This window comes from Eriocheir sinensis, chromosome 25, assembly GCF_024679095.1.
Source record: "Eriocheir sinensis breed Jianghai 21 chromosome 25, ASM2467909v1, whole genome shotgun sequence".
Taxonomy (NCBI): domain Eukaryota; kingdom Metazoa; phylum Arthropoda; class Malacostraca; order Decapoda; family Varunidae; genus Eriocheir; species Eriocheir sinensis.
In genome coordinates, this window is record NC_066533.1 from 14,238,091 (window position 1) to 14,250,406 (window position 12,316).

The window sequence follows — 12,316 nt, forward strand, 5'->3', positions numbered from 1 at the left end:
ATTTACTTAACCATTAATATCTGGCATCTCCAAGTCTTACGTCAGCCTCCAGTCAGTACCTCGTGTGGTGAGAGAAGGAAGGGTCATCCCACACCTCCATTACCGAAAATTACAAGGCTTACGGTGATATTTCGGCCTCATTTGAACCTTTAATAACCTCGCAGTGACCCGTGAGATAATAAGGCACCCGTGGACTGATATATGACACCTGGAGGAGGGGAATTAGCAAGGTAAGAGTTCCTGGCATGAGAAAGGGGAAGGGAGGGCATACTGACCTTGCCTTGGGGGTGATTTAAAGGTGTAATTTCACCCTTTCATGTGTTTAGTGATGATGATTTGTGATGGTTATGATGTAGATGAGCTTGTGACACTTATAGGAGGGAAATTATTAAAGTAGGAAAGGTTGCATGAGTAATGTGTAAGGGGGGACTTTTATATTTCGGGGGTAACATTGGAGTTATTTTTTTACGTTTTAAGTGTTTAGTAATGATTTTAAGTGAATTATATGATGTAAATGAGCTTATGACATTTATAGGAGAGGGATTATTAAGATAGGAAAGGTTGCATGAGTAATATTTAAGGGGGTACTTTTATATTTCGGGGGTAACGTATTGGAGTTATTTTTTTACGTTTTAAGTGTTTAGTAATGATTTTAAGTGAATTATATGATGTAAATGAGCTTATGACATTTATAGGAGAGGGATTATTAAGATAGGAAAGGTTGCATGAGTAATATTTAAGGGGGTACTTTTATATTTCGGGGGTAACGTATTGGAGTTATTTTTTTACGTTTTAAGTGTTTAGTAATGATTTTAAGTGAATTATATGATGTAAATGAGCTTATGACATTTATAGGAGGGGAATTATTAAGATAGGAAAGGTTGCATGAGTAATGTTTAAGGGGGGCTTTTATATTTCGGGGGTTATGTATAGGAGTTATTTTTTTACGTTTTAAGTGTTTAGTAATGATTTTAAGTGAATTATATGATGTAAATGAGCTTCTGACACATGGGAAAGGAAATTATTAAGGTAGGAAAGGTTGCATGAGTAATTTAAGGGGGGACTTATATTTCGGGGGTTACGTATAGTTTTTTTTTTTTTTTTAAGTGTTTAGTAATGATTTTAAGTGATGTATATGAAGTAGATGAGCTTATAACACTTAGAGGAAGGTAAAACGAGTAATGGGCGAAGGGGAACTTATTTATATTTTGTTATACGTATAGGGATTAATTTTTGCCCTTTCAGATGTTAAGTAGTGATTTTAAGGGAAGTTAAGTGTTTAGTAATGATATTTAGGTAAGTTTATGAAGAAGATGAGCTTGTGGGGAAGGGACGTGAGGGACCAACGTTTCCAAATTATCGAACTCGTCCTATATTTAACGTTTTCTGGCACTCTAAAACTGTCGCCCACACACATAGCTAGCGACGTTTATTTATAGCCATGGTTAAAAACGTTGATTGATGTCTCCTTGCTATAGTTATGGGTCAGAAACTTAGAAATACGATGTTCAGAGTACGATAATCTTGTAACACTGTGGGGGGTACTTACTGACCTTGCCTTGGGAGTTAGGTAAAGACTTATTTCTGGCCTCCTGGTGTTCCATAATGATTAGTAGTGAGGTATAGGAAGTAGATGAGTGTGTTGTATCATCAGGTGTATAGAGGTGTAGGTGATGCAGCCCTCAGGTGAGTTAATGACATGTTTACCTGTGCATATGGGAATGACCTTCACCCATAACCTCTCATTTGTCACTTCCTTTCTTCCTTGCCTATAGACTTCCTTACTTTAATTACCTAGATAGATGGTTTCCAGTGCAGTAGTGAAAGTGAGGGAGAAGTTAAGAGTCTATGGTACAGCGTGTGACCATAGATGTAAATGTGGTAAACGGTTCCAGAAAAATTCATTGCTTTGCTTCCTCTTCCTGCACTTCCTTGTTGTGGCGGCCAGTGTGCCAGAAACATCAGTGAGGAAGTGGACTCAGTAACATATGTGAGGACTTTAAGATTTTATTTATTTGTTTATTTATGTTTTAGTATCTTTGGCATAATGAAATGTTTGGTTACCTTTTGGATATATATATAGGTTATGTTTGTAGTTTGGTCTGTAGTATCTTTGGCATAATGTAATGTTTGGTTACCTTTTGAATATATATATATATAGGTTATGTTTGTAGTTTGGTCAGTAGTATCTTTGGCATAATGTAATGTTTGGTTACCTTTTGGATATATATATATAGGTTATGTTAGTAGTTTGGTCAGTTGTATCTTTGGCATAATGAAATGTTTGGTTACCTTTTGGATATATATATAGGTTGTGTTTGTAGTTTGGTCAGTAGTATCTTTGGCATAATGAAATGTTTGGTTACCTTTTGGATATATATATATAGGTTGTGTTTGTAGTTTGGTCAGTAGTATCTTTGGCATAATGTAATGTTTGGTTACCTTTTGGATATATATATAGGTTGTGTTTGTAGTTTGTTCAGGTTTATTTAGATAGGAGTCATAGCTGATTTTTTGTTCATTGCCAGGCATCAAATAATAATAAATAGACCACCGTACAACGGGGTTATTTGGGACATTTTTTTGGTAATTTTGAGAAAATGAATGAACAAATTATGTGAAAATAAACATTTTATTCCTTTGGATTACAGATTATAGGGCTAGCTAACCTGGCAAAACTTTTCAAAATGAAAGGAATATTTTCTATATTTTTTTTCAATTTTTAATTACCCCTTACTTTGGGGTAATTTATAACGGAAAAAACATAATACAAATCATCTTTTCACAGACCAAATTAATATATATCACATGTTTAGAGAAAAATACATACCACACACACACACACACACACACACACAATTGGAAGAATTGCAGCTCCTCTGAATGCACTTTTTATAAGATCTGTCGCATCTCCCAGTTCGTCTAGTAACTTGTGCAGCAAGTGAGGGAAATGTTGCTTGGGAAGGGTGGTAAACTTCTTCCCTAGGTACAGCTTCCACTCTGTGAGAACTTTGTACCATTTCCTCTTCAGTGGTCCATATACCCCAACATCAAGGGGCTGCAGTAGTCCTGTGCTGTTTGGTGGGAGGAAGATATACCGGATCTTGTGCTGTGCACACAATTGTATTGCTTCCAGTGACATATGAGAAGCAAGATTGTCACCTATAATGACCTTGTATTCATCTTCCGGTAGAGTGTTCATGTGATGATTCGTTTCAACCAATCATTGAAGCAAAAGCTATCAAACCATCCAGAAGCAGTTCTGTTGTAGCATGTTCCAAAGGTCCACCATGAACCCATGTGTCCATTAGATGTTGTGCTTTATAGACAACATAAGGTGGTAGGAGAAAACCACTTGCAGTGCATGCAAACATGAGAGATATGCTCGATTTGGACGTGCTCATGACCCTTATTGGATGTTTACAGCCTTTCCGAAATAACATTTTCTTTCCTTTAGGGTCATCTGCAAGATTGGTTTCATCAAAGTTGATGATATTCTTAGGTGGCACACCAGCAACTGATACCTTGAGATTATCAAAGAAGGTCTTTACAGTGTCTGCTGAAACACTTGCTCTTTTCCGACTCACATTTTGACACATTCTGTTTCTCAACAAGTTTGAATGTCTTTTCAAAAAGCCACAGACCCAGTCTCTGCCTGGTTTCCCATCTTTGAATTACAGCCCTTCCTGTCTTATCCACATAGCTCTGAACAAACAGACAGAGTTCATCTATGTCAAATGCATACCCAGAGTCGGCCAGTGTAGCCAGGTTCTGAGCAATGACTAATTCCTCGCTGGGAGACAAAGCTGTAGGTCTGCCTATTGAGCCTGGATTGCGAGTGTGTCCTTTTAAGATGTTCAGGATTGTTGACTTAGGTACTCCATACTTTTTGGCAGCTTCTCTTAGTGACATTCCCATTTGGTAGGCCTCACAAGCTGCATCACGGGCTTCAGTGGAGTACCTCTTGCGGTTGGCTCCTGGTACTGGTGTGTAATGCCTAGGCATCTTGGCCTGGAATGAAAGTTCTATGGCTGTAGGAATCATATAACATTGGATTAAGCATAAAAGTTGTGTTACTGTAGAGTTCACATTCAAAATATACTAAAATCTAAGAAAACGTCCCAAATTACCCCGTGTCTAATGTGCGGTATTTCTAGCAAAAATTATTGGCTCAGATCCATAAAACATTATCTGCAAACTTACCTCATAGGACAAGGATTCTGGCCTCAAAGTTTCAGGTGTGCAGCTATATTAGAAGTAGTGTAAAAGAACTGAAGTGTTTCCTTCATGCAGAGGGTGGGATTAAAGGTCCTGATTTAAAGGGCAGCCTGTGGAAGGACATTTAAATTTTGTCAAAATTTTTATTAAAGAAAAAATTTTGGGAATTTTGTATCCTACCTCTACAGGTCCTAAAGTAAAGGTTTTAAGGAGTTTAGAACATCATATTAACTCGGTAATTAAATTACATAATTTGTCCCAAATTACCCCGAATGTCCCAAATTACCCCGTTGTACGGCATATATCAAAACCAGCTACCAGACGAGAATATTATGGATTTTGTATAACCATGTCTAACCTGCCACAAAATAATTCACACTCTACAACTGTAAATTTATCGGATTTCAATAAACCCGGAAGAAATATACGTTTAGTTATCAGAATATCTCCTTTTCAGAGTGACAAGTGTACAGGTGATGGATATTGGCTGACAACACAGAAGTAAACCACCAAAATGTGTGCCCAGAGACTATGGCCGACGGTGCAAGCCCTGGGGAGGGGCCTGGTGAGCGGCCGGTCGGAGATCATCCAGCAGGGTGTGAAAGCTTACAATGTACAGAACTTCAATAGTGGCCACTTTAACCAGGGCCACCCCACCAGCCATGACCGGTTCCCCCTGTCGCAGCGCATCATCCACACATCCCGGGGGTCCTTCAACAAAGTGGTCACGCGCTCCGTGCATTCTGGGACCGTTCTTCTCGTAAAGGAGTTCACCGATACTGAAAATGAACATGCACATGCTGTGTTGCGTTCGTTGCCAGCATACCAGTCGACCACAGTGGCCAGGGAAGAGGCACCAGGCTCCTCTTTTTACCAGCAGCACCTGTTCCCTATTGCCGACAATGAGTGGACCAGATGCAGTGCGGAGGAGGTTGCCACCAGGTTCATCATTACCTCACAGGAGTGCAGGTATCGGCCCATGGACCTGGAGGACAGAAAGCACTCAAGGTTGTGTTCTGCGCTGGTAAGTAGCCTGGCACAGCTCGATGACAACCAGCTGCTTAAGGTCCTCTCAGCGCTGTCCCTGTGGCCCCCGACCAGTGCCACAACGACCCCTAACTTTGTGGCACTGTGGAACGCCCTCGACCAGACCTGCACCGAGAGAATCAACCGCTGGGACATGACGCGGATGTTCCTCGTTGCAGACCACTGGTATGCGCTGAAACTGTCGCGAATCTCCATGTACAACGTCCGCATGACCAAACTACTGGGCAGAAAGGTGTCATCCATGGGGCCCACTCAGCTGGTGCAATACTTGTTCTACGCAAACTTGAGTCGAAAGTTAGAACCGTTCATCATAAAAAAAGACATAGAGAAACGTATCACCGAAGTGCTGCCACAAATATCCATCGAGGAGATTGGTGTTATAGCCATGGGGTTCTTCAAAACACAGACGTTCCTCAAAAACGAAAAACTAGTCGAGGCCATCGTGAAAAAGACGCAAGAGAACCTGGAGTGTGTGTCCGACGCCTCGCTGTGTGCCATCCTCAAACTTCTGCGTAAGAGCATTCCCGTGACGCAGTGGAAGCTCCTGGAGGACCTCTTGGACACCCTCATGCCGCAGCTTCCCCGTCTCAACAACATGGTGCTCCTACAGGTGGCTCTCCTTGGCAATGACCTCCTGGTGTACCATCCGCAGGTCATTGATATCATCGCATCCAGGTTTGCTATGGACATGAGCTCCCTACGGCTAAAGGACATTGAGAGGATAACCTTTGCCCTCATGCTGTACAACTGTGTCCCTCCCAGCCGGCCAGACATCTTTGCGCTGGTGGCTGAGGAGCTGAGGAAGCCAGAACGGATGATGGAGATCAACCACTACCCTAAGTGTTTTGTGTCCTGCGTGGTTTACCTGGTGACGCTTGGATTCTTCCCGCAGGATCTCATTTCAGCAGCCCTCCAGCCGTCCATGCTCAAACTTCTTAGCAGTGAGTATGCAGAACTTCATCTACATTATCAATTCTTAAACCCATTTCTCAGACCATTCACTCCTGTCCATATACTCTGTCCTTGCATACTCAAGTTCTCTCGTTTTTTATTCTTTCTTTTTCTCAAGTATTCCACCACCCTGTCTTCTTATTTACTGGGGCTAATCCTTTTGTACTCACAGCATCAAGCTTGCACGTGTATACTTTCCTCATCGTCTCTATTCTTTCCTATTCCCTTCCAGAGGGTGCCAAACTTACCCGCTTCTGTTCATCTTCAGTTTGTTTCCTCTCCCTTGAATCAGGTCAGAAAGCATTTAACATCCTCATAAATGTTAGGTTCTTTATCACTATTTTTGTCTTTATCACCACGACTTTGCCTGATATGAAGTATGAAATATAATTGTGTATGTATGGAAATGTCAATGTATGTCTTTTCTTCTCAGTGAGCCGTCATTACTCTGATATGGGAAGGGAAGTAAGCGAGCTGGAGTGGGCGATGGAGATAGAGGGGCCCCCCAACTACCGAGGCTACCGACTCAACCCCGACCTCAGGGAGAAGCTCACCAAGGTACATTAAGGGCGGCATAGGGTTGGTGTTTAATTTGCCTCCCGTACTCTGATGTGTAAACCTTCTCTGTAAATGAATACCTGACACGAAGTTCTAGACAGCTTTATTTAAACGTGCCCTGCTAATTTAGTTAACTTCCCATGCAAAATCTTCACTGTACTAATTCCTACGTGTCACAGATATAGACAGGTATAACCGTGCATGTTTCAGTCGATCAGTAGCTTTTTTCCTTATTTTTTTAACAGTGAAGGAGGCAGCTCAAAAAATAAAGTCCACTAATCACTGCTCCTTTAAAGTAGAAGTGAGTGGTCAAAAGAGAGGTCGAATTGGAAGGAGAGGTGTCCTGATATTCCCCTTTAAGTAATTATCGTCCTTGTTCCAGGATTACTTGGGAAAGCTGCCTGTCGGGCCCTCCAAGTCGCTGACCCATCAGGAGCGTCTGTTGCTGGAGGTGAAGGAGAAGCTTGCGGCCATGCTGGGGGGGCACGAGTTCCTCACCATCACACACTCTCTGCCTCACATACAAACACCAGGTAAGCATAATGAGTCTCCTCTGTTAAGTCTCTCCTCTTCCTTCCCTCTCTCTTCTGCTTCATCATCTCTCTCTTCCTGAATCTCTCCTCTACCTTCCCTCTCTCTACTGTTTCATCATCTCTCTCTTCCTAAGTCTCTCCTCTGCCTTCCCTCTCTCTTCTGTTTCATCCTCTCTCTCTTCCTCCTGCTACATCCTCCCTCTTTCTAGTCTTCCTTCCCCCCACTCTTCTGCCCGCTAGATGCTGCTCAGATTAAAGGAAAAAGTATGATTATCCAGAAGAGAGAGCTATTTCAGAAGAAGAAAATGAGGTCGCTGACATTAAGGTTAATTTTCATTTTTCAAAATTTCCAGACTTGGTTTTCTGCACTGATAGTGAAGGCATTCCTGTAGTCCTACCACAGGAGTACCATGACCTTCCCCCCTCGGCCCTGAAGCGGCCCCTAGGGAGGCCTGGGGAGCTGAGGTGGAATGCCGTCATCGTCGCCGGGCGGAACTCTTTCATCCGTAACACCGAGGAGTTGAGAGGAAACGTCCACATGAGGAGAAGACAGCTGAGCACGTTGGGTTACTACGTTTCTGTGGTGAGTGTTTAGGTTTTATACAAGTGAGGAGGTGGCGAGAAGGTGTGGATTGAAGGAGCTGAGTACAGTGCTGAGAGTACAGAGATCGAGGAGGTTTAGGCACATGAAGAGGAGGGGGGATGATGAGGCATTGGGGAGAGTTGTTGGCAGGTCGCCCCTCACCAAGCAAGCCAAAGAAGACATGGAGGCAGTGTGCTGAAGAGGGTTTGGCAGCATTGAGCACTGGAGAGGCTGAGGCAATAGAGAGATATAGTTGGAAGCATATTATCAATCACCTAACCTCCTATGAGACTATGGGAAAACCTGACATTGTGTGATGATACACACGTGAATTTTAATGATAACCGCGAGATATGCTTGTCAAGAATATGTATCCCTATTTGATCTAGTTATTTACCATCTGTTTTATCTTCTGTGACACCAAGTCTGTTTTTCCTTATTTTCCTCTTCCAGAAGTTTATGTTTTTCCCTCTTTTCCCCCATCCAGATTCCGTTTATGGAGTACAACAAAAAGAATCTACGGATGAAATTGAGTTGTCTCGACCGCTCTCTGAAGGACGGGTCATCTCTCCGCACAGACGGCTGCATGGAGTCTGCTTGGGTCACCCTCAAGGCCGGGGCAGAGAGGCAGGAGGAGGCAGCCTTATGACGCACCACTGAAGAAGACGCAGATGGTGTTCAGCAACTAGCGACGGCGATGAAATGCTAGTGAAAGTGTTATCTAACCTGTCCATGTAAATATTCTCCTATTAGACATGAGGTGAACTATTGACTGGCTGGCTAGTCATGTTTATGTTGTAGACTGTTGAAAGCAAGGTGATGGCATTGTCTTTTTTGTGAATTGTATATAATGTTGGGAAGATTTTTAAATGGCAACACTATGTCCATCCTGGTGATATTCTTGAGCAGGGCAAACAAACTTGGTGCAGTCATTGGCTTGGTGAACATCCTCGTAATGCTCTAACGTCACTGAAGCTCTCATGCAGGTGAAGTAGCAGGTGTATAACTATATCCTCAACACCCACAAGTCAGTCAGCACTCCACCTCCACACCACAAAGAGCACAGCCTGAGCGCCATCCAGGGGGACCGTCACTTAGGTCAGGCCCCACAGCAGTACCTCCCGTGCCACAGCATTGCACAGCTGAAGCCCCCTGCCCACAGCTCCTGGATCTCACACCGATGTTCTTTGGTCACTAGCGTACTTACCTTGAAATCCGATGAAGGCCCACAGGAGAGCAGGGGTACCTCTTCTAAATAATGTCCTTGCCATCCATATTGTGTGCCATAGTCGGAAAATATCAGAGTTACCGTCACAGTCACTGCATACAAGGACATGTTTCAGCCTCCTTGTTGCACGCTAGCTGCAGACCCTCACCTGTTGGGCCATCTTTGTACCTAGGGCTGGCAGTGATGCTTCTTGCTGCAGTATTAATGAGAAAAAAAGTGAAGGGCATGTTTTGTCTAATGTGGGTAGGCATATAATGTATTGGGAAGCTTGCTTATTGCATCATAATGAGTATTTGTTATGACATACATGGTTTATAGGTTTGCATTTCCATGTCAAGTGCAATTTTTACTGAATTTATTTTTATTTTAAAATATTTCAAAGGCTTGGAAACGGCCAATGTTGGTTATGATTACCCTGGCGTCCCAAGATATAATAATTTGCTGATAATAGAAAGAATATGTTGTTTTGACTGTATGTAAAGGCTTTTATAATAGTACAAATTAGTGATGATGTGTTCACGATCAAATTATAATCTCTGATGTGAGATTCTGTTCATTCTAAAACATAGAAAATCCATCTCAGACTAGGGGGCAAGGGAGGGATAAGCTTTGCTGATGCTGGGATTCAAACCTGACCTGTGACACGGCAAGCCAGAGCTCTGCCCCTTCTACCATCAAGGGACCCCAGCCAAGTGAGGTTTAGGTCACTCTCCTCATCAGGTGGGTCATTACAATTTCAGAATCTGGTCCTGTTAGCATGAACAAATCAATTGCATTTTCTGTTATTATCTATGTTGAAGAATTTGTCCTGTGTGCTGTTAGTGTAATTTGAGACAATATTCTTAGCTATCTAAGTATAGAGTCAGTTTTCTGCCAAGTTAAAGATGATTAAGGTTTATTTTAATACATCCTGCTTGTTAGAATACCTATTGTACAAAGCTGTATATACAAGGGTGGAAATTTGAAATGAAGATTTTTTTTATTTAAGAAAGTGCCTTTTGTCAAACTATGTCCTTGTCCCTTAATTAATGATTCAAGTGAGTGGTGGTCAGGTTAGTCAGTGCAAAGTTGTTGCTGACATATTCAATTTGAAGGTAAGACATTGTTTATAAAAGGGTGTTGGGTCAAGTAACTGAATGGTATGAGACAAATATTTGAAGATCTTATGTGGGATGGAAATTGAATGTTAATTTTGAGACACTGGCCTTGTATAGTGAACTAGAAATCTTTTGAAGCCTGAAAGTATGAGAAATATGTAGGATCGTCTGAAGATCTTAAGTGGGATGAAAATTGAATGTTATATTTGAGACACAGGCATTGTATGATAAATCAGAAATCTCTTGAAGCCTGAAAGTACAAGAAATATATATCATTATCTAAAAATGCAATATACCCATTACATTTGTGCAGTATATATAGATGCACCCAAAGGGGAAAGCAAGGTATGTTATAAATAGGTTGCCCTGCCCTGAATTTAAGTATGCTTTTATCTCGACCATGTTCGTTTGTGGCTGACATTTATTCTGCAGTCATTGGAACAAGCCTCAAAACAAATTGCTTGTCACATTAATTCAGGAAGTCTTATTCTTGCATTTTCTACGTGTTAAACTGGGCAGTGTAAGTCTAAATGATTGCATTAGGACAAGCCTTAAGACATAATGCTTGTCACATGAATTTAGGAAGTCTTATTATTTCATCTACATAATGTCAAACTGGGCAGAATAAGTCCAAATGAAGGTGAAAGGGAATTACTGTTTACTTATTTATTGTCTGATAAAGGTGATATTTGATAGGTGCATGAAACTAAGGTAAAGGTGAGGTTGAAGGCATACTCTAAAGCTGCTTGTGGCCTCAGTGCTCAGGTAAGACGCATCTGCCTCTCCCGTCAATTATTTCCAAAGGACTAACAGGAGATAAATTTGGATCTAATGAGTGCTCTTTTTGGTTCACGGTACAGAGGAAAGTTTAAGCTACCACCAGAATCATAAAAGTACCCCTGGAAATGCCCCGCACCTCTACGAAAGCCTTATCAAATGTGTGTGTGTCAGCCCTGAAATGTGAGACTATGGGCCCAGGTCTATTACACATTGACCCTTGAGATATGTCCGGTATACTAACACGCATCTGCCTCTCACATCAACTGTTTCCGAAGGCCTAAAAATAGATTAACCGGGTCCTAATGAGTGTTTCCTTAGGTTCACGGTACGGAAGAAAGACCAAATTACCACCAGTGTCATAAAGCTACCCCTGGAAATGACCCAAACTCTTACGAAAGTCATGTTAGAGTGACGAGAGGTTTAAAACTATTTTTAGTGGTAACAGAAGGGATCAATCGGGTTTTAATGAGTGTTTCCTTAGGTTCACGGTACAGAAGAAAGCCCATACTACAACCAGCGTCATAAAGCTACCCCTGGAAATGACCCAAACTCCCACGAAAGCCTTGTTAAATATTGAGTGACGAGAGGTTTAAAGCTATTTCTGGAGGTCAAAGAGGGGATCAATTGGATTCTAATGAGTGTTTCCTTACGTTCACGGTACAGAAGAAAGCCCAAACTACAACCAGCGTCATAAAGCTACCCCTGGAAATGACCCAAACTCCTACGAAAGCCTTAATTGTTAGTGACGAGAGGTTTAAAACTGTTTCTGAAGGTCAAAGAGGGGATCAGTTGGGTTCTAATGAGTATGTCCTCAGGTTCACGGTACAGAAGAAAGGTCAAACTACCACCAGTGTCATAAAACTACCCCTGGAAATGACCCAAACTCCTACGAAGGCCTTGTTAAATATTGAGTGACGAGAGGTTTAAAGCTATTTCTGGAGGTCAAAGAGGGGATCAATTGGTTTCTAATGGGTGTTTCCTTAGGTTCACGGTACAGAAGAAAGCCCAAACTACCACCATGGCCATAAGGTACCCCTGAATGAAAACCAAACTCCTAGAAGAAGTGTTAATGATTGAGAGAGAGGTTTAAAGCTATTTCTGAAGGTCAAAGTGGGGTGTTTCCTATGTTCACGGTACAGAAGAAAGCCCAAACTACCACCATGGCCATAAGGTACCCCTGGAAATGACCCAAACTCCTACGAAACCCTTGTTAATATGTGCTTGGGTGATGATAGGCTTAAAAATATGACCCTATAATGATGGTAAAGAAGTTCGGGACACATGCTATGTCTGCTCGTGGCCCCAGTGCTTAAATCCGTCA

At 41.9% G+C, this 12,316-nt stretch overlaps 1 protein-coding gene across 3 annotated transcripts; it reads left to right on the forward strand.

Annotated features, from left to right (window-relative positions):
• The first annotated feature begins 34 nt into the window (after window positions 1–34).
• LOC127003441 (FAST kinase domain-containing protein 5, mitochondrial-like) lies at window positions 35–10,085 on the forward strand. 3 transcript variants are annotated; one of them, XM_050870140.1, is made up of 8 exons: window positions 35–230; window positions 1,949–1,990; window positions 4,676–6,206; window positions 6,449–6,508; window positions 6,650–6,774; window positions 7,157–7,307; window positions 7,661–7,890; window positions 8,378–10,085. In XM_050870140.1, exons 3-8 carry the CDS (start codon window positions 4,733–4,735, stop codon window positions 8,537–8,539), a joined length of 2,202 nt encoding a protein of 733 aa, XP_050726097.1. In that variant the 5' UTR covers window positions 35–230; window positions 1,949–1,990; window positions 4,676–4,732; the 3' UTR covers window positions 8,540–10,085. The 3 variants fall into 3 exon arrangements, with proteins under 3 accessions (XP_050726097.1, XP_050726096.1, XP_050726098.1); XM_050870139.1 differs by lacking the exon at window positions 1,949–1,990; XM_050870141.1 differs by lacking the exons at window positions 1,949–1,990; window positions 6,449–6,508.
• The last annotated feature ends 2,231 nt before the right edge of the window (window positions 10,086–12,316 follow it).